A 27,572-nucleotide genomic window follows, 5' to 3' on the forward strand; every position below is an offset into this window, starting at 1 on the left:
CCATTTGGTATAAAACACTAAGTCCTGACAATAAAATGAATGAATGTGACTAAGACCTAAGACCAAAGTAGACATTAACTGTGACTCTGGACAGAAGCATCCAACCAACATGTGTGGAAGTTCAATATTAAACTGAAAACAGGGTCTGCGATTTAGTTCAGATATGTGCATCCACAAGAGTCCACAAGATTAAAATAAATTAAAAAGTAAATTAACAGTTACCTCAAATAAAGTAAAAAAAAAAAACTTTAGCCTCAGGCAGCTAGTACTGCTAGCTTAGTTAGTACAAAACAGATCACAGGGAACAATTAACATCCAGTGAGTCCAGCTCTCGCCCACTTTCTCTTCATGCTCAGTGGATTCATTGCTCAACTACAAAAACATCGTGATTGGCTGTTCCACTGGCACAGCTGTTGTCTGGAGTTCCCATAGCAACAGGATGTTTAGCTGCAACCCATTAGTGGTAGCGGGAAAAAAAAAATTGCAATCTTCATGATCTGTGGCACTTTTTGGTATTTTTCCTTAGGCCGGATGTATTTGTGACAAACAACTTCACACTTCCATCTCATTCCAGGAATTAAAAACTGATGTGTCATTTAAAATAGTTCCTCATCCCGCCATGTTGCAACTGATTACTTCACAGGAAAGTATTAGGAAGAATTAGCTAATAAGACTGTTTCGACACAGCTCGGGGTTGACCGTCTGCCCTCTGTAAATAACTCTGTGGGCACTGGTGCAGTGAATGTCTTTGATTGTGGGTTTATCACAGTCTCTCAGTACTATAAATATTCTTTTGCGGTCAGTTTCTCCTAATGCACACCACTGATTCAGAGTTTCCCCAACATCTTTGTGGATCATCTTTCAGGCAAATATTTATTTATTTGCTTGTTGGGTTTGGGTTGTTTATTGTCTTTTGTCATTAAGGATTCTGAGTTACCTGCTCACTCCACAAATACAGACAAATGAACTGTACAAATACTGCACCCAAACAGGAACAGACACAAACCCCGTCACCACTGGCAGACTGTTGCTCCAGTGTCCCTCTATCTTTCCCCTTGCTTTGAACACTGATACATTCCAGCCAAGGCCAGTCCTGTAAATCCCTTCATAATAAATCTGGAGGTCATCCAGAATTCAGAGAACTGTAGCTGCATACTAACTCCCAGTTTACTTACTGAGAAATGGCTCACATTTCACTCACGCCATTTTTTTTATCAGCCGACACTGAAAGCAATGACAGTGACTTCAGTCTCCCTGAGTGTCTCACCTTCACCGACAGCCAAGACGGTTTGAGACTCAACCACGTTTTGGTTAAACTTGGATTGATGTTTAAAGTTATTTTAATAAGGAATACCTGATCAATCACTGGGTCTAGTCCAGTGTACTGTCTTGATTTGTCAGGCCACCAGTATAAAACCCAAAGATATTAGGTTTGCAATGATTAAAAAAAAAAAAAAAGTCTTAAATAGGGATGCACTGAAAGGAAAATTCTTGGCCAAAAACCGAAACACTGAAAGAAATTATCATGCCTATTATTAGTACCATTGTATTCAAGGCTATGACTGTGTACTCACCTCACGAAAATTGCAAGGCATTGCGATTACATAAATTAATATGAATGTTTAAAACATTCATTCATTTTCTACCGCTTAATCCTCTGTCAGGGTCGCGGGGGAGCTGGAGCCTATCCCAGCTGACTAGGGTACACCCTGGACTGGTCGCCAGTCAATCGCAGGGCTGACACAAAGACAGATAACCACACAAGTGCATTTTAAAATTTTCGCTGTAGGACTACAACATAATAGTGTATCAAAACACAGTTTGCCATAGCCCATGTGTTAACCGTAGGCCTTTAACAACAACAAATGCACCAAGAGTTGCAGCTCTTTAAGCTAGGTTTTAAACTTCCTTGCCTTTTCAAACGTCCGCCACAGACGGAGTGGGCGTGCTCGGAGGGATTTTCCTTTTCCTCTCATATTCAGCACAGCGACCGACATGTTTGGATTTCAGGTGATAAATTAAACCCGACGTGGAGAAATTCTCTGCAGATGCGCCTCCTCTTGATTTTTGCAAATCGCTATCCGTGTGTCTTTCTCAGATTTACTGAAATCATTTCCACACCGCGGACATGTTGGCCCTTTCCAGACACGCTCGTACTGGCCGCGGTTTTCGCTTGCGTCATCACAACATCCGGTTTCGGCCATGTTGTTTCGGTGATAAAGGTCTTTCGGCCGGAAACCGAAAATGCACTTTTAGTTCCGTTTTCGGCCGAAATTTTTCGGTGGCCGAATATTCGGTGCATCCGTAGTCTTAAACCATTCATTAAGTATTGAAATAATCTATTTATCAATTAAGTGGCTAATCGTTGCAGCTCTAATCTCTGTACTTCTGAGACAGATGACCTCACGGTAAATAGCTTCAGATTTGAGTTTCACATATTGTGACGGGAAATATCAAAGTTTTGGGTCTTACTTTTTAGAAATATTTTGTACACATGATTTACATTTTTTAATCTGAGGTCACCTTCTCCTGGTGAATACTAATATGTTTGTAATATGTCTGCTGAGGCTTTGCGATGCTGACGCCATGGCTCTCCTTCCCGGCAGATTGATGACTCCCGCGTTGGCAAACAGGCCACATTAAAGGGTATTATGAAACAATGCAGACTGCCAAAACAGAGGCTTTAAAATCTCAGTCTGAAAACAATAGCTTTACCTCTCCACTATTTCACTCATAATGAGTCTTGGAAATCCGATTTAAGAGGGCTGTGCGGTTAATAGTGTGTATAATATCCTGATTATACTTTCCACAATGACTTATCAGAATAATTGGCAAACTGGGAAACATTTAATTGAAACAATAAAGGCATTGTTACCACATTTCTTAATCATTCTGATGCTTCAAAGCATCAAAAAAAAAAAAAAAAAAGTTAATCCTGACGGCAACACAAACATACATCACCCAGTAAGCATTTAGCTCCACCCAGGTCTCATGTGCATCCTGATTTTATTTAACAGTTCAGTGCTGCTACACAACATCTTGTCATGCGGTTATGATGTGTCAGAAGGACGCTGACAGCATTTCATACAATACTCCGAACAGTACAGCTGCAGCAACTGACTTATCGATTAGCTGAAAAACGCCATGTTTATGTTGATATCAACTTCTCAAATGTGAGAATTTGTTTTTTTCAGTTTATTTTGACAATGTCAAATTCAGGTGACATCGTCAAGATATGAGTGAGAATGAACAGATTTAGAGATGCAGAACAGATTTAGAGACACAGTGAATATACTGACATCACTAAAAGAGCCACAAGAATTTTTAAAAGGGCAAACTTGATTTTGGTTGGAATACACTGCCGGCCTTTGAAGTATTCGCTTCCTTCTCTGGGGTTTTAAAGACTAAATGATCAACTGATTAATCAAAAAAACAACAAAAAACAAAACAAAATTAAAAAAAAAAAAAAAAACACCCCACAATCATCAGATTAACTAATGATGAAAATAAATAATCAGGAGTAGAGATACAGCACAGGAAAAGGAAGCAAACACTTCAAAGGTCAGCAGTGTACTCCAACCAAAATCAAGTTTGCCCTTTTAAAACTTCTTACAGCGCTGCATGTGAATGCCAGTATTCTCACTGTGTCTCTAAATCTGTTCATTTCACGCAGCGCACGCCAGATAAAACACAATAAACTTGACTTAGGAGTTCCTCAAAACAACAATTAACCACAGTGTAAAGATAAAAGTAATGAGATTCTGCAGATCGTGTGTCCAGCTCTAAAGCTGTTTGGGAAACTGTCCAGAATCTTTTCATCCTCTGCTGTTATAAGAAGCTATAAATGTATTTTTAAATATTAATACTGCAACTTAAAGTGTGAGTGCAAGTTAAAACTCGCCACATTGCAGTGTGGTGCTCACACGGGGACTGTTCGCTGAACGTCACATAGCTGGGAAACATGAGTTCATTTGAGCCTGGAGGACATGGACTGTGTGAGTGTGTGTGTGGGTCTGTATTGCTATCTTTGTGAGGACCAATTTCAGTTTTTTAACCACCATAGTGAGGACAGTTCTGTACTGTGAAGACGCATTTTGGTGGACAGTCCTCACTACTTCAATGGAACTTTAGATTTAGACTTGGTTTCAAGGTTAAGGTTGGAATTAGTTGTCAATGAGGGTCCTCGTGAGTACAGAAAAACAGTGTGTGAGCGTGTGTGAGATACTTGCAACTGAGAAGTTTGAGGGATGGGGGTGGTAGATGCCCCCCCCCAACACACCTATTTAGAACAGCTTGTCTCTTGACAGCAGACAGTTTCGTCTACAGCAGCTGAAGGCCACAGACATACAGAGACGAGCCAACATAAATCTGGTGGTACTCACCCAACTTACTCCACAGTGTAGCTTCAATTCTGTAAACTGCTGTTAGTTAGTGCCAGCACTAAACAGGTCCAGTGGGAATCAAACCCTCAACCCTACCATAATCAGTGCCTTGCTGCTGAGCTGCAAGAGGTAAATGCGTACTGGTCTGCCTGGTAACCAACCAACACACATACTCACAACCCATCCAACGCAGCACTGCCTAGACAAGGCCAGCCGTCAGGTCACATTACTGCATGCATTCTCTTACACTGCCCTCGGGTTAAATCTGCAGCCTGCTTTTCTTTTTTTTTTTTTTTTCATTCAGATGGGGCACAAGCTGCCAGAACTGCAGGGCAGAAAAAACAGAATAAAACAGAATAGAAGTGAACTGCAGTGTGAAGTTCAGTGTCAATGTTGTAAATCAAAATTTGAATGTAATTACATCTGGTACTGAGCATGTACAGCATGTTCGGTTTTGTAGCTGCCGGTGTATAAGCTGATGTTTTAGAGAGCTTTTCAGGAAGTTGGTAGGTTTTCACAATGCATGTAACTTCACTGTTGCGTCATGGCATTTCGTCTACATCCAATCTGGCATGGTGGGTTGCTGGTGTTTTAAACTGCCGGTTGGATAAAATGAGTACTTTAAGGTTATCAGCAGACTCTGTGAAATTGCATTGGGTGTCACTTTCCTCTTGGACCCAGGGTGGATCCACCTCAGCTTCTGAGTCTTGCAGGAAGAACAAGCAAACGTGCTTAATTTCTGAGTGTTCAACATCACTGTGAGGCCATACAGAACCCTTTAAAACCAAGGCGGGTGTTAAGAGGTTTTCTCATAATCACCACTCAGACTGGGAGCATGAATGGAGGCACACAGACACACACACAGGTCTACTATTGCTGCAGTGGAGTCGGTCGCACTGCAGAACTGTCAGGAAGAATCACAGCACTCTGCTTTACTGCTTTGACACAAACACACACACTGAACACCGTCTCATTCACTCAATACAAGGTCACTGAGATACTGGGTCAAAATACTGCTAACAGGAGGAAGAGGAGGAAGAAGAGCAAGAAAGACAAGGACTGACAAGGTTAAACTGACAAGCCTGACTGCATCTGAGTCTGTATCCAGTATCTACAGCACACATTAGAACAAAGGTAAAGAAGGACCCTGTGGTCTGCGGTGACCAGGGTTCTCAGCCCTTCAAATAAGACCCTGTCCATATGACTGGATTCACAAAAACTCAGTCAGCTTTGTACAGAGCAGTCATAAAGGACTGAATAAAAAAAAAACAAAACAGCTGCTAATCCCAGCACTTTACTCCTCACTAAATACATACATCCTGCAAATAGTTAGTCCCTGCTCTCAGTTAACTACCAATCAAATTACCTGAAGATCCAAGTTTAACGAAGCTGGCAAATGATGCCTCATCGTCACACGAAGACAGCTGATTACACTGATTCACTGATACTGCGACTGAATTGCTTGGTTAGTGAAAAGTGCTCATCACAGCATCCTACAGCACAAGCTGACATCATTGAATGTCTTGTTTTGTCTGACTAACAAACCAAATCCCCAAAATATCATTACAGTTTACTGTCATATAAGAACCTGGAACCATCAGACGTGTGGGATTGAGTATCTACACTTTGTTCCAAACACTCACCACACTGCTGATATTAAACATCCACACCAAAAAAAAAACAAGAAAATCCTCCATAAACATACCAATTTTAGCTTCCGTCACATGACAGCGGTTTAAGAGTAGCATTTTCCTTCAACACGCACACACACACACACGCACACACACACACAGTGGCACCCAAGTTAAATGCCTCATAGCCAGAAAAAAGTAAAACTTTCCACGTCTGTCTGTCCTCGGTTGAAATGGCTCCTGCCAGAAACAACATCTGCGGCAGGAACCAACGACAACTTTTTCAAAAAGAGGGAGAAATTTTCATGCACATATCTGAATTTGTGTGCAATGTTGTATTCATTTTGTCCACTTTTTGTCTCTTTTCCATACAGAGGGACACACACACAAACAAACACACAGCCATTCACACTGCAATGAGCAAGACGAGGAGGAGCAGACGAGTGATACGTCTTAACTGCTGAAAAACCTGCTCAGACACATATACACACACACACGTAGAAATAACATGCACTTATACAGAGTTATGGAGCTAATCACATAATGACAGAGCAGAGAGTGAGCAACTGGATCTGACTCAGCTGAAAACCATCAGACCGGCTCCAGTTCTAACAAGTCCTCAGGTAAAGACTGTCCCCTGGCCCAGCTATAGCATCAGTCTGTTAGCTTGGCAGTGTGCATTTAATACATTTTATAGGACAAACAGCTCCTTCAGCAAAAAAACCCTCCGTTTAAAACACAATGATTTGGGTGGGATTTAAAAGAGAGGAGGACCAGCGATTACTGATCTGATTACTGATGAGTGATTACTTACTTATGAAAGAACATCCAAGCCAATTAAAGCTTTACAGGTGAATAGAAATTCAGTGCTGAACTGTCACCTGCTCCCAAGTTATAACAGCAGCTTCCAAAGAGCATCAGCTGAACAGTCTTAGAGTGAAGGAGTACTATGAAAGCAGGCTAAGGGTACTACCATACTGGAGCTTCTCGAGATATCTGGATATGGAGTCACATCATCGGCCTCGGCCACTTTACCACAGGAAGAAGAAACATACAATGCAACAGCTAAACAGGGAGTGAATGCAAAGTACATCTGTTTTTCAGCACAGCTGAGGAGTTCTGGGCGGACTGCTCCTTGCTTAGAGACACCTACGCAGTAATTGCTGAGGTAGGCCGAGCGTATTCCTCATTCACTTTCCATCCCCACATTTTTCCAAACCAGTCGGAGGATTTGAGCTGGCGACTTCCCATTCACAACTCAGACCACACTTTACTCTAACGCAGATATCGCTTAGTCAGTTTCCCAAAATAAAAAGTCAAGCTTATGTTCAGAACTTTACTGTGGTCCTCCTTTTCACAGGGCTACAGTGCAGAGAGGTGTGAGTCTGAACCATGACTTCTGTCATGGCCGATCGAGTCCCGCAGCTCGGACGCTTTCCCCACAGAAAGCAGAAAGAGCCGCACAGTATCAGGCTTCATCCACACTGTTTTGATTCGCACTGAGACAAACGTCGGCAGACAGAGAGAAGGATCGCATACTTTCCATCTCTACTCGAGAGCCGTCTGGATATGGGAGGTAGCTGTGGTTTGGTCTGGACCCGGTTCACGTGTGAGTGTGTGCGTGTTTTCACATATGAAAGAGCCAGCACAGAAAAACAGTAGCTGTTCCAGGCATACTCCAAGCCATAACATTAACACACACATCCAACCACACACGTTCACACAAGCGCACACACACACACACACGTACACACACAGGTTGAATGCCTGTACTTTTCTCTCTTAGTTTGAGCAATGGAAAACAGACAGGCTTACAGTACCAACACTTTCTTCACGCCAGTGGACACACACACACACACACACATACGCACCCACACACACACACACACACACACACACACACACACACAAAACTTACTGTGTCAACAGTTACTTCAAACCAACCGACCAACTAACCGACAAACCCCAAACACACTCTCACTTTGTTTCACCCTCTCACACACACTTTATAATAACATCATCTCCCTTAAACATCAATGGCACACACAATAAAGGCTGTGTGGCAGAGCTCAGGGTATAATTAGCTCTGCCTCTGTGACTTGTTTTACTGCTTTGTACTGTTAAAGCTAACAGGCTAACAAACAGCTAACTACACTCTTTCCATCTGTAATTAGGTTAGCAGTGTCAAAAGGGTTTTCTCTTTTTTTAATAATTTATATTACCACTATACTATATTATTATTATTATTGCTGCAGTTTCTTGTTACTTATTGGCTCATGTCTGTGCCCACATCAATATATCTGTGATAAGCTAACAGCCTAGAGGCTGATACAAATTTCCAGCCGTATGTAAATTGGCTCCACCGCAACCAGCGGCACTGAACACTGAAACTGTACTGATAAAACGACATGAAGCAATTCTGCCTTCATACTAATGCTTACACTCTGTTGACTACACTCGTCTGCTTCTGCCCATGTGAAAATTTGAAAGTATGAACTGTGTGTTCTTCACTTGTGAGCCACGTCAAAGACAACTTACCATTCCCCTCTGATGGACAATAAAGTTTGCCTGGATCTGAATCTTAAGTAAAGAATTTGAATGCTTCTTCCATCACTCCTAAGGCAGCGTGTTCATGGATAATAGAAAGAGTCAGCCTCCATTCAGCACAGTCAGAAAGACAGCCCTGATTCCCAGCTGCACAGCCTGCCCCTGGATCTCCACGAGGGCCGAGGGACATAGACACAGAAAGACAGAGAGAGAGAGAGAGAGAGAGAGAGAGAGAGAGAGAGAAAGAGAAAGTGGCTTGGCTAGAGTGATGCAGCTCAGAGGAAAAACACCACAGAGAAGAATAAAAAAATTAAAAAAAAACAGAAAAGAAGAAATGAGATTAAATTTTCCAAGAATGAGGGCTGTGCAGTAACACAGCAACAGCAGCCAGAACGACTCTACATCTGTCTGGAATTAAAGGGAGACAGAGACGGAGACAGACAGCGCTGCTGCTTCAAAACTGCATTTGAACTTCAGTGTTTTGTTCATACAAGAGATGAAGGGAGTCTGTATGAAATCCTGTCCAAATCAGATCCACAAGAACATTTATTTCCCCACAGAAATTAAACAAAACACTAAAGAAAGGTATAAAAATAAAGGTAAAGCCATGATGTTGCTATATTTAGAAGCTATGTTTTCTTAATGCAGAAACACTCAGCTGTCAAGTATTTCTTTTCTAAATTGGATTGATTTTAACAAATGAGCTCTGTTTTTGAAGATCATAAATGACACAGATCACTGCTGAACGTTCAAACTCAGGCTGGATGTCAAATCTTAATTTTCGTTGCTGACAAAAATGTGTCCAGAGGACTAAGCAGGTAAAACTGTCGAGAACTAAAGACTCGTAGTCTCCTTTGTAATTTCTTTGACCAGGTCCTTATATTTAAATCAAAATTTTACAACTACTTTATTTTGGCAAAGCTCTTCACAGCTTTAAGAAGTTTGTCCTTGTTTGTTGAATAAAAAAAAGGTTTTTTTACAGAAAGAAAAGTTTAAATTTAAATTAAAGTAAGGAAGTGAATATAGTGGAATATTGGACCATTTTGCTTTGAGACTCTGTTCTTGCTGCTTGTGTAAACAGCTGACAGAATCCGTCAAAGTGACAACTGCACCAACAGATGAAACCATTTCTAGTTTGTTTTCCCAGATTCCCCTGCTCTTTGACCACATCACCGGACTATGAGAGGAATGTCCCTCAGACCAACACCAGGTTTCTCAGTGGCATCCCTGACCTCTGAACCCCGAGGGGTTTGTAGGGGTTTACCTGGTGCTTATACCATAGAAACACACAGAGCCCTTCCTCCTTTGGTTTTGTAAAGTCACATTTTCTTTTTATGCCACGCCACCAGGCCATTTTACTGTTCTGCTCTTTGTCCACGAGTCCATGGTGTTCAGTTCACAGAGCAGTTAGCAGAGGAGAGACAGAGGAAACTGGAGTACTGTTACCTCATCTGGATACTCCATTAATACTATGTGTTTCTCTCTGTTTGCATGTATCTGTGTGTGGGAGGGTGACACACACACACACACACACATACAGGCTGAGTCATTGCATTCAGCTGCCAGTTGCCTGTTTCAACAACAAACAATCGAAAAACCATTTATTGTTATCGCAATGTGTACACACACACACGCACACGCACACACTTGTAACGTCCAGCAGTTTTTTTTTTTTGGTGGTTACTTGTGAGAACAAGCCTGTGGTCAGACATGCATGAAAAGAATCAAGTAGAATCAAGAGCGATTTCTCAACACAAACATCATTTCAAGTTAACAAGCTAAACAACTCGTGCACCAAACCAACTCTCTGGCCACATGTGAGGATAATACCTGACATACACATTAAATATTAATGACATATAATACGATACAAGATACAGATGCTGCGCTTAATGCCACAATTCGCAGGACACAGGCACAGCTGCGATCACAGCCTAGGCACGTTGTGTGTTTTAAATAACGCTGTGTGACCTTAAAATGCCCTTAAATGTCTTTAAACAATGATAATCAGTCAGTGACTGAAGCCTGTTTACTGTTCTTTCGCCTCCCTGTGCTTTGCACTTCATCACTTTCATGTCTCATTACTGTGCAACTAAACTCCCTCCACTGGAGTCCTGATCGATGTGTTCAGAATTTTCCTCGTTCTTATTAAAGTATTTGAAGAAAGTAAGACATCTGAATGCATCTTCTGGGGCTGTGGTTCTGACTTTTATCAATTCCTGAAAGAAGTTAAAATTGAGAAAAGAGGCAAGATAGCATGCAATCAAGTTCACCATGACAGATTATCACCAGAAGTAATGACAGGCAATGTGAAGCCCGTCACTCTGCTACTGACGAAACTCACTGAATCTAGACAAACAGGATGTAGCATTAAGGTTAGCCAGTTAGCCTGGCTGAACGTCCAGGTTCAGAAAAGCCATATCAATGAGCCCAAATGAGGTTAGATATCCATGAAGCCTTATGTTTTATCCACCCTGCATTTCTTACAACCCCTGCTGCGGTGAAATAAGCAGCTCTGCATCACTGCCAACCAGACAAACTGGTGAGCGGTCCAACAGACGGAGCCATGAATGAAGAACACAGTCACACACACACACACACACACACACACACACACACACACACACACACACACACACACACACACACACACACACACACACACACACACACACACACACTCGCTCCAGTCTTGGTGCGGTTTAATGTGTGAGTGTCTCTGCAGGTTTAGCACTGACACAGCAAAACAGGCTGCACTATAGACTACTACACAGTAGTGCTGCATTACACTATACATTACACATAAAGATTAATACACTGTGTTACAGGATAGTACTATTTATCCACATGTTCACATTAATGCACATGTTTTTAGTCCAGATTAAGGCAGTAGACATTTGAAATATGTGAAAACATGAATGTCAGATGAGTTTTGCTTTTTTTTGGTTGTTTCTTGCATTAAAATTGTGGCTTTGTTGTTGTTGCCAAATGTTAAATCTCAAATGTCTGTGTCTTCTTTAACGCACCAACGGGGAAAAGTGTCAGAGCAGTCCCCATTCACAGCTGCATGACAAGATAGTTTAACAAGAAAATGAAAGGGACTAAATAAGAAACCGAGGCCTGGAGTGTCCCCGTGCAGCAGATCTGCTCTGGTGCTCCTTCACACCCTCTCTGTGTTTCTTACCCCTGGGGCAAAGAGGAATTTCCTGAGAGAAGGAGGGATGACTTTTCCATACACTTTGTGAGAGAGAGAGAAGGACGCACAGCATCACAGACAGAAAGGAAGAAGAAAATCAGATGGTGATGGTGACCTGCTTTGACCTTTCGTAGCCACCAGTGAGAATATACTGACAAACTGCAGCAGAGCAGCTGATACAGATGTAACCAGTGCTTCCAGTGTGATGTTTACATGATGACTGTCGAGCTGCCAGAGGAAGCACACAGGGCCAACATCATCTCTTAACGCTCGCAGGCCTGTCCGGTGCCTGGAAACACAGATGTGAAATTCCCACGACACACCTGTATCCACTTATGTTCCCCTGAGCGAGACAGTGAAGCCTCCACCAGTCAGTGAGAATGGTTCTGGATAAGAGCATTAAACAACTTGATTAATTTGATAACCAGCTGCTCAAACTGCATCAGTAGGAGCTTTTGCACCAAAGCTTCCAGCAACTTTGATTTCTCAAGAACTATCATCCAGGAAATTTACCAGGTGTAAAAGTTCTTCCAGCTCTTTGTGACTTGGCCAAACCCCTGAGACGATTAACAAAGTTAGTCCACTGACATATCAGAAACATGACGGTCACCCCTCAGGTACATGTGTCTAACGCTGTCCTCTGCAAAAATGGACAACAAAGGCTGGACTCTGTTGTCGGTCCATCGGCTCCATCCTGATTATTGTCAGCCACAATCTATAAGCCCAGCGTGTTTTCAGCTGCAGGGGTAAAACCATCTCACTGGAACTTAACTTAGACCCTGGTTCTTCCAGTGGAAATGAATGTTGGTGAACTGAGGTCCTCAAAAGGCTCCTGTTCCCCAGGGAAAGCTCTACAGAAGCAGCTACACTGAAGGAACGAATACCACCTATACAATCAAGAACAAAATCAATAGAAAATCCAAAGATACTGCTTGATTGGCATTAGATGGATCATTGAGAAGTGCTGTGCAGAAACACTATGGGATGAGCACTAACCAACAGTGAAGGTATATCAGGAAACCAGGACCCTGCAGGTCTCAGATGGACTGGCTGCTCAGATACAGTCAGATCAGCCTTTAGTTAAAGTAGGACAGTAGGGATTTTTATACTCCAGTTAACCCTCAACACCACCGGGAGATACTGAATTCTGCCCCACATTCTGCAGCACGCGAGTGTGTTATAGAGCTGGGACGTCTCAAGTCTGTCATTATGATGACACTTCAGCACTGACGCGCCTGGTTACAGATCACAGGACCGAAAGATGATCGCTCAGTACTAGTGATTGTTAAGTATTAAAAACCTGAATGACTATTGTTTGAAAATCACAACCAAAATCACAGAGCAGTTCAAACAATCAATCAATGTGATTATTTCATGTGTTCTTGCTTAGTGGGATAAGTATCAGTATCTTTAGTTGAATGAATAAACAGGTTTGTAGGACAACATATTTATAATCTTCAGTATGTAAAAAAAAAAGAAAACTTTTAATATCAGATCCTGAAACTAAAGTTCGGTGTTGTATTGGCTCTAATATTAAATAATTTGAGATTCTAAACAGCCGCAGAGAGAGGGTCAGACTGATCCTATCACTACATCAGAAACAGAATCATCATTCATTTCACTGAGACTCAGACTTTTGCCAAAGTGCAGTCCAACATCGTCTGGCACTGAAATACACTCACCAGTCAAAATCTTAAAACAGGACTTTTCTTGGTTCTCACTGATACAACTCATCCACTTCTGCAGTGGTGCTTTCACTGTATAAGATCCTGTGCTGACCGACCCTAAACTGGAGGGACCTGTAGTCAGACTGCTGCGCTCCATGACACAGAAGTATAAATCCACTCCTAAGGTTACTGTTGGCTCATTAAATCCCATTTTGTACAACCTTTTGTAGGATTGTTTATAAATAATCTTACTGATAAGAGATGTATAACTGTAAGTATCAGAGCAATACACCCAGAGGAGAGGACAAGAAATGTCAGGGTTCATTTTTTATATTAATCATGCTAATCCAAAAAGACCGTACTCACCAAAACAAACACCTAACCACCACAACCGTCTTTGGTCTTCACTTTAACTCTTTCAACTTCATATGTAAACTCCATTTCAAGACCTTCACCTAAACAAAACAGTTCCTAATGTGATCTTATAAATCCTTATGTTCAGTGTGGCAGGTCAGTACGAGGCTTCCTTCAATAACCCTGCTGGGATTCCTAATTTTGAGACAATGGGACAAGTCTATCGTCAAGAAGACATGGCAGCAGGACAGGTTTACCTGCGAGGAGTCAGACTTCAGTCAGTCTACAACAGGACAAGATGTTGAGACAGGCTGACCAGCAGGAAGACAGACAGATGGCAGGCCTGCATGTCTGATGATGCTGAATTTTAAATGACTCTTAAATGAGACTTGGGACAAACCCTGACCGGCCCGCTTCTTAATGAAAATCCAATCAAAAACCAAAAACAGCACACGATGATGCGGACATGTCCACGGGGACACGTCTATGGAACAACAGGATGTGGATAAACTATACGTTTTAAAAGTCAGCTGTGTGGCAGCTGCGGGGGAACACGCCCATAGCTGTGTAATGCTATATGAATGCCACGCCTTGCTTGTGTCAGTACAGCACGCCTGGCCTCCGAGCTGCAGCACCAAACACAAATATTCCGGCTGGAGAGGCGCTGTCAGCCGCCGGCTGATCCCCGGCGAACCTGCGCATCCAGGCCGGGAGTGTGTGCTCTGCAGGCCCTGCGGCGTTTGATACGGCACCGCTAAAAAAATAAATAAATAAAAAATAAAAACCACACACACATGCATGACCGAAAACGGCGCTCACAGACAGAAATCAGCCCTGGGTGTCCATGAAAGCCCTTTTTTCTGTTAACCTGGTCGTTTTCTCTGTCACCGCCCCCCCCCCCCCCCCCTCCCTCACCCAACATCCACCCCTTCTTTCTCTGCATACACATGCAGCCACTAACGGGATTAATTAGCTTTTATTCCAGCGGGTGTTAATTAAAGGATCCGCTCTCAGTGTGCGGCACAATAAAGGTGCAAATGTGGCGGTTTTTCACTGCGAAGACTTTCATTTACCGGGAACGCGACAGCGAGAGAAAAGGAGAAAGCAGGGCGAATGTGGTGGGATAGAGATGCGTTAAGGTGAGGGGGGGGATCGGGCTACTTACCGTGCGGATCCTGGGAGATATCCGGGAGAAAAACCGCAGCCAGCAGCGGAGAGACGGAGGAGAGGCGTCCGCCGGGAACCCCCGCGCTGTAACGGACGAGGCTTCGTCGGGATTTCTGCCGGTTTAGTCCGGGTTTTCACCGACTCCCCTTTCCCAGATATCCCAGATTTCCCCTGCTGCCACACTGAATCCCAACACCACTAACGCTGGTGTCAAGCCAGAGGCAGGAAACACCGACCACTTCTGGGCGGGAATTTCACAATAAAACCTCCCCATTGACCTTATTAAACCAGCAAATCATCTAAATAAAGCTACATCATTGAATAAATAAACTCCAATACTCCAACTTGTCTTTTCTATTTATTTATTTATTTTTATAATTTTCCTAAACTCTTCACTTGTCGCTGGGCAACACATCCTCATTTTGTCATTGATATCCTTATGTTCTTTATGTGTTACTTTTAACTGATGGATCAAATAGCTCATTTGATTCCTTTAGCCTTGTAAATCCCATGTTGTTAAGGTGAGCCAGGTGAGATGATAGCATAAAGATGTGATTCTTAACCTTTAAGGCTTGAGACCTGCTGAAATAGAGCAATGTAGTTATGACAATGTAGTTATGATAAGTGTCTTTGCTGTGGAGTTGTAACCAGGTCAACCAAATAGCAAACGTTTTTTTCCTTTTGTCTTATTTGAATAATTTCAAGGGCCTGTTGATTGTCAGGTGACTCACAAGGCAACCAAAAAAATGGACATTTCAAAATAAGTTTTTTTTTTTTTTGTCTCATTTATACTACCAATCTAACAAACCCTCGGACGTCTGTCCTGTCCTATATCATCAAAATAAAACTCTTACTCTATTTTATAAAATAAAACAAAAACAACATACTTTAGTCTTAATAGAAATGTCGGTTTTAAACCTTGTTGCTCTTTTATTGTGAAGCTTGATCTGCCTCACTTCCTGTCTTTTAAAGTCTGTTTTGACGCAGCCTCCAGCTCTACACCGAATCCCAAAAACTCAGCGGGAGCGCGTATCCATACCCTGCGCGTTCCCGGTGCCTTGTTTCCTGTCCTGCCCAACCCAGAAATCAGCCTCAACCAATCAGTGCTGTTAAGGTCATTCTATTCTATTTAATCTATTCTATTCTATTAATCATTCTGATTGTAATAAGTATTCTGATTTGACATTAAAGTTAGAATGATCTCGCTCTCACACACTCACTGAGCCTGCACCTTGTCCGGGTTTTGAAGATGCTTTTCATGCCAAAGCCTGACCTCTGCTGGTCTGACGGTGCCTGTGTAGAAATACTGGAGGTTGAATCATGTGCCAGCAGTGAATCCGTGGCAAACGAGTAACATCTGTTGACATGTAGCCCACAGTATTTACCAAAATGCAACATGAGCAGAATCTGTTCAAATCTAAGGAGTAAAAGTATAGAGTAAAAGGGGTTGTAAAAAGCGAGGAAATCTGGAGTAACAAATAAAACAAATTAAACATGAACTGCCACGAGAAAATAGTTTCCACACGCGTTATGAGAAGCAGCTGGGCTGTGAGGCTGTAAAACAAAGCCTAGATATGTTGTTATATGTTGCCAGAATTCAAGCCCACAGCCATTAAAAAAACAAAAAAAAAAAATATAAAATAAAATTTATTATCTAGTTAGAAAAAATAAAACAAAAATTAAATGACACATTCTCCTTCTCCCCAAATGAAAAAATCCAGAACATACAAATAAATGTTTTTAATTTCAGAAGAAGTGAAGGTCAAACATCGAAGGAAAGTAACAATAAGCAAAACCCATTTTTATCTGTTACAGTTGGTGCATTTAAAGAATTTTAATTGGATGAATTTTATGGAGATAACTGATTGATAATTTAATGGATTGTGATATATATATATATATATATATATATATATATGTACAGTGGAAGAGAATATTGAGAATTTTAAGGGGTATAAACTTCTTAATGTAAATTTTCAGTTTCCAGTTCAGCAGGTGCACCCAGCTAAAGTAGTGCTGTCCAAAACAACAGCCCTGCAGTGAATCATTGTTAAGCTTGTGGTGAAACTGTTTTAGAGAGGAAGGTTAAGACAGTAGGCGAAAGAAAAGAAACACCTGTCTCTGTATGATGCAAGAAAGTTCAACATTACCACGAGCTACAGCCTCCAAAATGATTAATGACGAATAAGCACGTCTCAAAAACTGTTTCAACACAACTGAAACTGAACATTATAACCTTCATGAAAGTGGAATTCAATGCAGGACTGTTGTATTAGCCTGCATTAGTTTAGATGTCTAAGTGATCCTGATTTGTATGTGCAGGCTGTGTCGGATTCCTCTCTGTCCCTGCTGCTGAGACTAAGAGTAGCACAAAAATCGGAGCTGCTGCGTTGAGCCAACAGAGCGCCGCAGGGTGGGACTGAGACCCTTATTTTTTCTGAAAAGGCCCACGATGAAAACATATCTGCTGTAGTGTATCCAGTTGCTCAACAATTAGGCACACAGCACAGAGGAAGGAAGAGGAGGTGATACAAGCTGCAGCTGTGAACCGCAATGTAACATCCCACTTGTGAATGTGTTGCGTGCTGCACTGAGTAGGTGGGGACAGTTGTCACCCAAACTTCGAGGGATTTGACCTTTTCACTGTGAATTCATCTGAAAATATGTCCAATGTAGAGCCTGAACGACAGCTTTAAGCCTCCTTGTGGTTTCAGTGCAAAGAGACTCCATGGCAGACATCACAGAACTTTATTTTTCCATCAGTGAAAAACCCAACATTGAAAGAAGAGTGAGATGAGCTGCAGACAGGCAGACAGACACAATCTTGACGTGTAGTCAGTTGAAATGGGACGTCCCCGGTACAACAGATGCGTGATGGAAAAAGGAATTAAAAATTTCCACCCAGTAGTTTTCTGTTGAACAGAAAACCTAGTAAAATCACAAAAAAAAAGAACATTAAATCTACAGTACATGTCTCAGTTCCTTGACAACCTTTCCAGCCAAAGGGCCACTGCTAGCTCAGCCAGGGCACTCTCATTTGTTTGTGCAAAGCAGTTTGCCTGTGATGTTGGCCACTGACCAGAGACAGGGAGGCAGGTAACCCCTTATGAACTCAGTCTATGCAGCTTTTAACCAACAGGAAAACAGTTTGCCACTTCTCTCCGGCCCAAATTCAACATAGATGTACAGTAAACAGTACAAAAGCCATGTGAATGTGGTTTGGTGGGGCCACAACCAACATTACTGTTGAGCGGCAAAAGTTACTTCACTGCTGCACTCAGCCGATATGCAACAACCACTGAATAGTATTACAAGCAGAATTTTAATACACGATATCTGAAATTTCCAGGATTTGTTCCAAGAAAACACTTAAAACAGCTAATGGGACAAAAATGAGTTGAACTTTTTAACCTTTGCTTTCGAATGTGTGCTAATGTTGTGCAGTAACAGCTTAACAGTAGCTGGAGATCTTGTTTTTTGCTGACCTCTGTTTATAGGAAATTGCCACCTCACTGCAGTGAAGTAGACGTGTATGTAGAGTGGGGATCAAAACATCCTGACATCGCTGCTGGTTGTGGTTTCAGTTTTTCACGCTGACCTCTCTACATGTGTTTCGCCTCTGCTCATATCCAGCGTCTCTGATGGGTGTTGCTGAAACTTACAACCAGAGTAGATCAGTGAAACTCTTCAAAGAATAAAGCTGGTGAACGGTGACATTTTACTTCTTGTCAACAAATAAAATATACAGACCAAAATCAACAAGGAACTGATTCCACTAAAAAGTGTTGTCTGTGCATCAAATGTGTTTTAACATTTGTGCATTTCTGTTTGAGGATGATCAAATACTTTTCCCTGGATTATTCACAGGAAACACTATCAACAACAGGAGGAGTTTTTATATTTAGTTCTGTGGATCATCAAGGGGAGGAGGTTGTTGTCATTCTTTTTTGATTGTCAGGAGTTTAAACTCTAACTTCTTAAACGTCTTAACTTCTTAGTGATATTTCTGTCTGTGGCTCACACTTTAAACAACACGGTGTCATGTTTGCAAAACACATCAAAAATCACAAGTGAACAGAGAAAGAAAACAAAACTGTGTACAAGTGGGATTAAAAACCACAGTAGACGGGCGAGGAAACGTGTGTGCGATTTGGTTAAGACTCTTAAATACCTGACAACATCTAAAATCATTTGAAAAATCTGAACGTGAAATCTGAATAAAAATTCCTGAATTCTCTTCTAGTAAAGAAAATAGCTGATAGTACATGAGTTTACCCCGACTTTCTAATCTTACCCCTTATATTTACTGTACTATTAATTCTTTTATTTAATGTTGTTTCCTCACACATCTGTTTTGTACAGGTCCTGAATTTAAAAATAGTCGTTTCTGGCTCTGGGGGACTCTCCACACCGGTGGGCGTTCCCTTTATATCTTGAAAGCATCGAGGACTCAGACCATGGCCTCAGCCTCGTCCACTGCTGCTGTTTTATTTTTGTAGAATTTGTGTGTAATGCTGTGTGCCACAGTGGGAGTTACCAGAGTGTTTTCATTTTTCTTTTTAAATTTTACTTTATCACATCTTGTACTATATTTTCCTTTCTCTGAAAAGAAAAAAAAATTGCCACCACACATGATAGAGAAAGATTTGAGATAGTCTCAGTGTTCCTCCTCCCACAGTCTGCCCTACCACTCTACATGTTTTTGTAAATATTCTGACTCTTAAATAAAGGTTGATATTGGCTGCAAAACTACACCGACACATTAGATTAGCGAAAGCACGACTTTTTACTGTAATGCACACCTCCATATGTCAGTTTATGTTCAAGCTCGGAGGTGTGATTCAGTCTTCTGTCACCACCTGAGTGTGGATATCATTGTGGTAAATAACTCTTCCCTAACTGCCTCTGTATGTGTGTGCGTGTTCTGCGTATGTCTGTGTGCTCAAGGGCAGACTGTATTCGTGTGTATCGCGTGTTGGTGGATGTGCATATGTTGCCATGCATGCATGCATGTGCGTTTGTGAGGATGTGAACGTGTGTGCACATGTTTGCAGGCTTATCTATAAGCATGTGTTGGCTTGTGTTTGTGCACATGTGGGCACATGGTGTCAAACATGGTTTCATTGCTTCACACAGGAAGTCTTCCAAATCTGATTCAAGTCACACATTTCTCTTCAGCTTCTCTGTGTTACTGAACAAAGTGTGTCCACTCATCTTGCTGCAGTGACGGTCCTGAGGGTGGCAACAGTCCCCTTACACTTCAGAGAAGAAGAAAACAGAACAGACTACTGTCAGATTATCGATAGCTTACAGCAGCCGGTCAGGAGGAGAAGATGAGAGTGGGGATCCTGTGGATGGCGATAGTGTGGCTGAGTGATGGAGAAGTCACAACGTGCTCAGGTAAGCAGAGTTAACTTTGGTGAAATAGCTTCAGAATCACACTCAGGCTGTGTTCAAAGATGTGACGGCTGCGACTGTTTCAGAGATCTTTTCAGCAAACATCCTAACTTTCAGAATGACAGCGAGGACTTTCATGTGCTCTGACAAACACTTCCTGACGTCAGGAAAAAGCAGTTCAGTAAAGTAAATCTTAAAGATTTTTTCACATTTCCTCTGTCCACGTCAGAGGAGTTTTCTTAATGTCACAGAGCTCTGACATCTGTACTTGATAAAACTTCAGAGGTGTGAAGAAGATATGAGGCAAAGAAAAAATCAAAACAAACTAAAGTGATAGTGATTTATTTAACGATGCACAGTACCTTTTTAAATATATATGTTCTTGATCACTACAGCAAACACCATAATATCACTGTGTCCCAACTCCATGATACATAGAATTACTTTGAACATTCATCAATCTGCTATTGATTAATTAATAAATGTTAATGTATATAGAAATATAATAAATGTATCTGTAAAAATAGACATGTATTATAAATACATAAACACATATTTTATTTTATAAAAAAAACTAAACAAACTGCAGTGGGCAGTCAGTCATGCTCCTTTTGCAGTGTGACCCGCTGGGGCAGTTTTCCTGGGCAAGTTAAACACGATTGTGAGTGTCTTGTGATAATTTAGGCTCCTTTTCGCCAAGTTGGGCTCACCCTCAACTCCAATTAGTACGATTTACTTTGACAGTGAACTGAATTCAGTAGAACCTGAGATACAGTGACGGTTAATGGATGACAATGATACAATAACAATGACACTTCAGCTCATTTTAACTAGGCAAAATATTTTTCTACTGATTCATAGCTCTGTGGTTAAAAACCTTGTATAAACTGTCACATCGGCGTGGCCTCGTAGTTTAGGGGTTAGATCTGGCCGGAGACCTTCGTTCCATCTCTCTCTCTCGTGTCCTGTAAGTTCTCTTTGGTCCTTGTCTAATAAAAACATCAAAGGTCAAAAACAAACAAACAAACAATGTCTGTTGTACCTATTTAATGTAACATCAACCAAAAGCCAGCCGTAACTGGATTTAATTGGGTGTCATTTTTATTCGGTTATCTATTTTGACTGTGGTTTTGGATTTGACTTAGATTATTAGAGGAGAAACTGTGGGCGCCTCTTTCTTCTCACGCTCATATTCACCCACAGAACTTAACGGGGAGGATCCGCTGAGGTTTCGGATGCTCTACTTTCGGAAAAGTAGCCACACGGTGCGAAAATCCACCTTTGCAAGTCCTACACTCAAAATATTACATATGAAAAAATATACAAGTAACACAAGGAAAAAAGGAGGAGAGTGGTAGTAGTTAAAATATTAAACCTAAAGGTACTCAATGCAAAAATAATTTTCCCCTCTGATTATTATACAATCGTATTTTATATCATGGCATCTTTAACTACCAGTGCAATAATGTGCAAGTATCATTTTACTGTTGTAGTTGGTTGGGTGCCTCTAATTTTAACTACTTGAAATACTGTTGTTTATTTTATCTCTAACAATTCAAATTTAATTTGTAAAGCAACATGTAAGTACAGCTCTCAAATCTAGTTCAGTCAAAAGGACAATTTGTAGATTCCAGCGATTTTTAAAATTAACTTCAGTTACAAGAGCGTGAAACCAGATAAATGACACATCAGATGCATCGGGCTCATTTAAAGGATAATTCAGATCTACAAATGTTGTCTTCTCACATTCTGCTTCTGGCTTCTTGTGTGTGTGTGTGTGTGTGTGTGTGTGTGTGTGTGTGTGTGTCAGTTGAGCGGATCATCACTGTGCCAAAACCCAGTAAAGTAACCATCACCTGTCCGCCCAGCATGGGTGACATCTTCAACTATCATCTCTCCTTCAATGCCAGCAACATCAGCGAAATACAAGTGAATAAGGTCAGTCACTGTGCATCGGTGTGGGTGGGTGGGTGTGGGTGGGTGTGGGTGCTAATACACTTACTTCTGTATTTACAAGGTATGTGTGTCTGTGCCTGTGGGTTTCAGTGGTTACCAGATTTTATTTATTCCAAGAAACAAGCATCTTATTATTTTCTGCATCAGCTGTCACAGTTACTAAGTGTTCACTGCTCCATTGGTAAGTTGCTGCGCACTAAGTGTTCACTGCTCCATTGGTTTCTGTAGGTGTGAATGGTGCATTGAGCTCTGCCAGCCACAGTACACAACCACAGTTATTGTGCTTCACAGTATTACTGTACATTGTAAAAAAAAAAAAATCATGCAGCCAGTTTCTTTTGCCCAGAGAGACTTGTCTGACTTCAGGTAGTGAAGTGCTCAGCCCCGTCACATTGTGAGGAAGCCACAGTATCTCACCTCTGCTCAAATGCATCACAGCTGAATTGAACTTGGCTGCAGGCCATGCGTGCAGTGGCTGTCCATTAGATGGCAGTACAAACCGGATTTTAAGCACGGGTGTAGTTGCACTCTAACTCCACTCTAGACTTTCGAAACACTAAAATAAGGCTGTAGGGGTCTACTTGTAATGTCTACATTTCTTGAAGCTTTAACTACACCCAGCATCACAGCTGGGGGCGTTTGGGTGTGATGCAATGCATTACTATGGAGTCACTACTCATTGCTGCCGTACAGGTGGTGGATGTTGTAACCACTAGTTGGCGGTGGAAGCAGGATCATTAGACTGGGTGAAATTAGTCTTTGAGAAGCGGCTTCACAGTAGCTGTTTTTGCAGGGCTCCGGTGTTTGAAGTTTGGTGCAGTGATGTAAAGTATGCTCAGGATGTGGTTGATACACCCAGACTTTAACAACTGGGTGACTGAGTGGTTGCGTGGCAATAGAAGGCATGTAAACACATTAGGTAATTATTTCACCAACTAAAATACACAAACAAACAAAAAAGCGAACACATTTTTCCATCAAGAGAGTTAAGACACTTGTTCATGCCGAATGCCAACATTTACTGAAGTGGTGTACTACTCTATGTAATGAGTACTCTTAATTTGGGTACTTTAAGTATAATAAAAATGTTTTTATACTCTTACTTGAGTCAGATTTTAAATGCAGGACTTTTATGGCTACGTTCACTAAAGTAAAGGATCTGAGTACGTCTAGTGACACTGTGAGTCTCAGCAGACATGCAGTGTCACAAACTGTACACTAGTTTGTCAAAAGCATTTACAGAAAAGCACCTGTGACCTCCGAACCAACACTTTCCAAAGATTTTTTTGTTTGTTTCATTACAGTTCATTAATATCTGTGTACTCTCCTTTATGTGACAGCCTGATTTGGCAGGGAGTTTGTTCTACGGTCAGTTTGAAGTCACAGCCAACGACAGTGGATTTTACAGCTGCAAGATGGAGGTGATATATCCTCCACCACACAGAGAGTACTGTCACACCACTGAAGTCAAAGTGGACAGTAAAATGTCTGACCTGCATTACACAGGTGCACTCAATATGACATTATATTGGATATATACAGTATTATATATATTATATATATACAGCAATATTCATTCTTTTCTGATGTTTTTGTAGAAATCAGTGTCACTGACCCAGCAGCCAATCAGAGCTGTCCAGACAGGTCTCCATTCATTCCAGAGGTGGTGCTGTGGGTTGGATGTGGCGTTTTATTCGTCTACAGCCTGACAGTCACCTGCATTAGCATTGCTATATGGGTAAGGAAGAAAAAGTGGATTGATTTAACTCAGTCTCCTGCATAAATTATGTAAATTATTTGTGAGTATGAGTCAAATTCTTCTCTCTTGTCTGTGTTTCATTCCTCAGAAGAAGCTGAAGAGACACGATGAGGATACAAACGTGTATGCCAACACCAGACCTGTCGAGAACAGGAAACCCTGCAAAGTTTAACCAGATCTTATGGCAATTACAAAGAGCTACTGCAGTTATTAAAGCTATAAATGTTGTGTGCAAATCAGTGATTAGTTCAAATCACAAGACTGGAATCTATGGATGGAAAACAGAGTCTGGTGGTTGGTGAAGAGTTACTGAGAGAGCCGGGGATGATGGTTATGATTAATTTAAATGACAAATATTTGAATTTCACGCTTACTTAGCTTATTTTTTAGACTGAAAAATGACAAGAAGAAATACCGCATTAGAAATAGTGCTTCTGCAGCAGATGGCAATGTATTTCAGTGACCTGAGATTCCTTAACATGTGTGCAACATGCAAAAAAAAAAAGAAAAAAAAAGAAAAAAAAAGAAACAGAGAGAGAGGAGTTTTCTCTCACGGGAGCATGTGAAAACTTACAGACGCTGTAATAACCACAGAACACAGCAGGACAAGATGACAAGATGAGACATAATTTACTGATGTGACTCCTGGGACCAGTTTTCCTCACACAGACCACCCACAGTTTGACATGTACATCCAGAGAGTTTGACTGTTGCTCTGCACGTGAGCCTGAGATGTTAACAATATTGTACGCTGCATAATTTTGGCATTATATTTATTATTTATGTGTGGAGCTAATGTGATATTACCCTTTATGTGAACTGTAAATGGTGTTGTAAGTATTTTAGATAATTTGCTATTTTAAATATTTTACAGTAAAAACAAAAAATTAAACATGTTTATTTGCACTTTATTAACACCTGTACCACAGTTTGTCTTTACAGTGAAGAATTTGTGTTGTTCATACTTCTCAGAGTTAAAGATTTTTCTTCATCGTGAGCAGTTGTGTGTTGGTGAAGTAAAACGGATTTCTTTCTCTGGCAACAGAAAGAATGATTGAATTTCTTTCATGTTTAGTCAAATCACATCTTGAATGATTGAGAAATGTGTTAAGAGGAAAATGACTTAGAAATCACTGAGACATTTTGTCTATAATGATGAAAATGCAAATCGTGTGTGCAGTTGTTCATAGCTTGAAATAATTCAAATGAGGTGTTCTCATGCCTTCACAGGAAATGAATAGTTAACAAGGCTGTTGCTAAGCAAAGAAAGTAACAGCAAAATGAACACGGTCGACTTTGTTATGTTTTCAGGTTTTCCGTCCTTAAGCCCCCATTCTCTTGAACGCAACATCAACAATGCAGTTTTTTCAAATTTGGCACAAATGTTCACTCAAGGATGAACTAAACAGAATTTGGTGGTCAAAGGTCAAAGCCACTGTGACCTCAAAAAATATCTTTTTGGCCATAACTCATGAATTCTTTCGCTGATGGTGATAAAATTTCACACAAATGACTAGATCAGGATGATTTTATATGCAAAAAGTCATAGGCCAACTTCACTGTGACGTGATAAGTGTTCAGAAACACTTTTCCATTATTTGACGCCATTACTCAGGGACAGAAGGGGAGATTGTGAGCGTTGGGGACTGAATTGGTGTCACTAATCCTGGGTGCCCACCTCAAACTATGGTGACTGTATAGATCCTCTGAGCTGCTGGGTTGAAGAAGTGTGTGAAACATCCACGTTTTAAGAATTTGAAGCTTCCTTTGCAGCAACATCCATATTTGAAGCATTGTCTACTGTCATGGCTACCGCTTTGTGTTCCATCAGAATCTGCTTTATTGACCAAGTATGTGAACACACACAAGGAATTTTCTATCATTTGTCAATCAGAGAAGTCGCTGTGTTCAGGTACTGATGTGGATAGGCTCTGCCTGTACTCTGCCGTGCCACAGCTGTAACTGATCGTCCACTGCATTAAAATATATTTTGACTTTTCAGAAGAAAATGCTTTGCTGAAATGAAAAATGTCCCCATGACTTTGATGGAGCTCCAGTGTCAAAGTAAAAGACCCCCGGCCAACTCCTCCAAGCACATCCCTGATACCTCACTTGCCAGGAAGGCACAAACTTTGTTGTTTTTATTGTTTTAGTGAACAACCAATACTGCTGTTCTTGCAAGTGATACCTCAAAGTACAAAAAGCGCAGGTGTGAACAGTTTAACCACAATTTTTGTGGTGTTCATCAAATCAGCATTTCAAAATGATCTTTTTTGTACACTTTTTCCAATTACTGTCAATTTTTTTTTTTTAAATGTGAATGTTTCCAATATTTGTGATAAATGCACACATTTCGTCTGATCATGGAAGTGTTTTACCTCCTTTTGGTCTTCAGTTGGAAAATGAAAGTCACAGTCGCTCGGCCTGTTTTCTGGCAGTTAAACCACTTCACGTTCATGCTGATTCACCGTCACGCCGTCATGACTTACTGGGACACTGGAATAGTAGAAACCCGCTCGTCAACACGTAGCCAAACGAGACTGATACTTTAGTCACACGTGAGGAAAAGTAAGCGAGATGTTTCTAGTGATGTGTTTGTCATCTGTCATGTCAAAATGATCGGCAAAGTTTTACAAATTTTAATGTCAATCTTCACAACCTTCTCTGGATTCAGTGTCAGTTTCCCAAATTCTCATGACCTTGGGTCATGACATTGTTGAGAGAATCTGAGTTTAGGATGTTGATGCATTCTTTTTAAGAGGATGATGGCATCTTCATATATTCTATCATATTTTATCAAGTTTTATCATAGAAGAGAATCCAGTTCACAACAACTGCACCAGCAGGAAAGAAGATTGGGAGTTCAGACAGTTATTCATTTGCTTTACTTTCCTTCTTGTAAATCCATGTCAACTAAGTGTTAACAGGCAGCTCCAGTATATTAAGTTACAAGCTTTGAGAATTCAATTCTGGGTTGTGTAAACTACATTGAATTCATGTTCATGTGTCGAATTTTCCACACATGTGGAGACTGATCTCTGATTATAATTTTTCACTTTATGCTAAGCAATGCTGAAACAATGATAGCAGCAAAAATAAACCACTGTTTTCCGGGGTGACTGAAGACTGTAGTGCTGACTGTAACTTCAGTCAGCTCTGTGAGAATGGGGCTTAACCCCAGAGTGTTTCCAGCAAAACACACACAGATGTGACGTCAGGAGGACAGTGATCTTACAACATCAGCACTTTCACTGTGATCTTTATATCATCTATAATTAGTTATTTTCCACCGTTTGCACCTTATAATTGCACAGTAAAGCGTGTGCATGACAGAAATACATGCAAGATGAAAATGCAAAAATGACTCTCATATTCCAAAGAAGAATAAACTGATGAAATAACTGAAACGGTTACATGCCATCAGATTCAACTGTGAAATTTACTCGCTGACTCCGTCATACACTTAATTTCAAACACAACACACAATCTGTGCATCACAAATACAAGGTGTTTGAA

The 27,572-nt window shown here is 41.0% G+C and overlaps 2 protein-coding genes across 5 annotated transcripts in view; one reads left to right on the top strand and one right to left on the bottom strand.

Moving 5' to 3' along the window:
- Nucleotides 1-15,115, bottom strand: part of raph1a (Ras association (RalGDS/AF-6) and pleckstrin homology domains 1a) — a 57,186-nt gene extending 42,071 nt beyond the window's left edge. For both annotated transcript variants that reach the window (XM_041057606.1, XM_041057605.1), the window contains exon 1: nucleotides 14,943-15,115. The gene's annotated coding sequence lies outside the window, so the exon portion shown is untranslated. The remainder of the gene's footprint in view (nucleotides 1-14,942) is intronic.
- Nucleotides 15,116-19,806: 4,691 nt separating this feature from the next.
- LOC121194942 (cytotoxic T-lymphocyte protein 4-like) lies at nucleotides 19,807-24,585 on the top strand. 3 transcript variants are annotated; one of them, XM_041058099.1, is made up of 6 exons: nucleotides 19,807-19,824; nucleotides 20,169-20,344; nucleotides 22,152-22,279; nucleotides 23,638-23,803; nucleotides 23,896-24,035; nucleotides 24,145-24,585. In XM_041058099.1, the coding sequence occupies exons 2-6, from the start codon at nucleotides 20,278-20,280 to the stop codon at nucleotides 24,226-24,228; spliced, it is 585 nt and encodes a 194-aa protein (XP_040914033.1). In that variant the 5' UTR covers nucleotides 19,807-19,824; nucleotides 20,169-20,277; the 3' UTR covers nucleotides 24,229-24,585. The 3 variants fall into 3 exon arrangements, with proteins under 3 accessions (XP_040914033.1, XP_040914034.1, XP_040914035.1); XM_041058100.1 differs by lacking the exon at nucleotides 19,807-19,824 and having other exon boundaries at nucleotides 20,060-20,344; nucleotides 24,148-24,585; XM_041058101.1 differs by lacking the exons at nucleotides 19,807-19,824; nucleotides 22,152-22,279 and having other exon boundaries at nucleotides 20,069-20,344.
- Nucleotides 24,586-27,572: the final 2,987 nt, after the last annotated feature.

The sequence above is a fragment of the Toxotes jaculatrix genome, chromosome 15 (assembly GCF_017976425.1).
Source record: "Toxotes jaculatrix isolate fToxJac2 chromosome 15, fToxJac2.pri, whole genome shotgun sequence".
Taxonomy (NCBI): Eukaryota; Metazoa; Chordata; class Actinopteri; family Toxotidae; genus Toxotes; species Toxotes jaculatrix.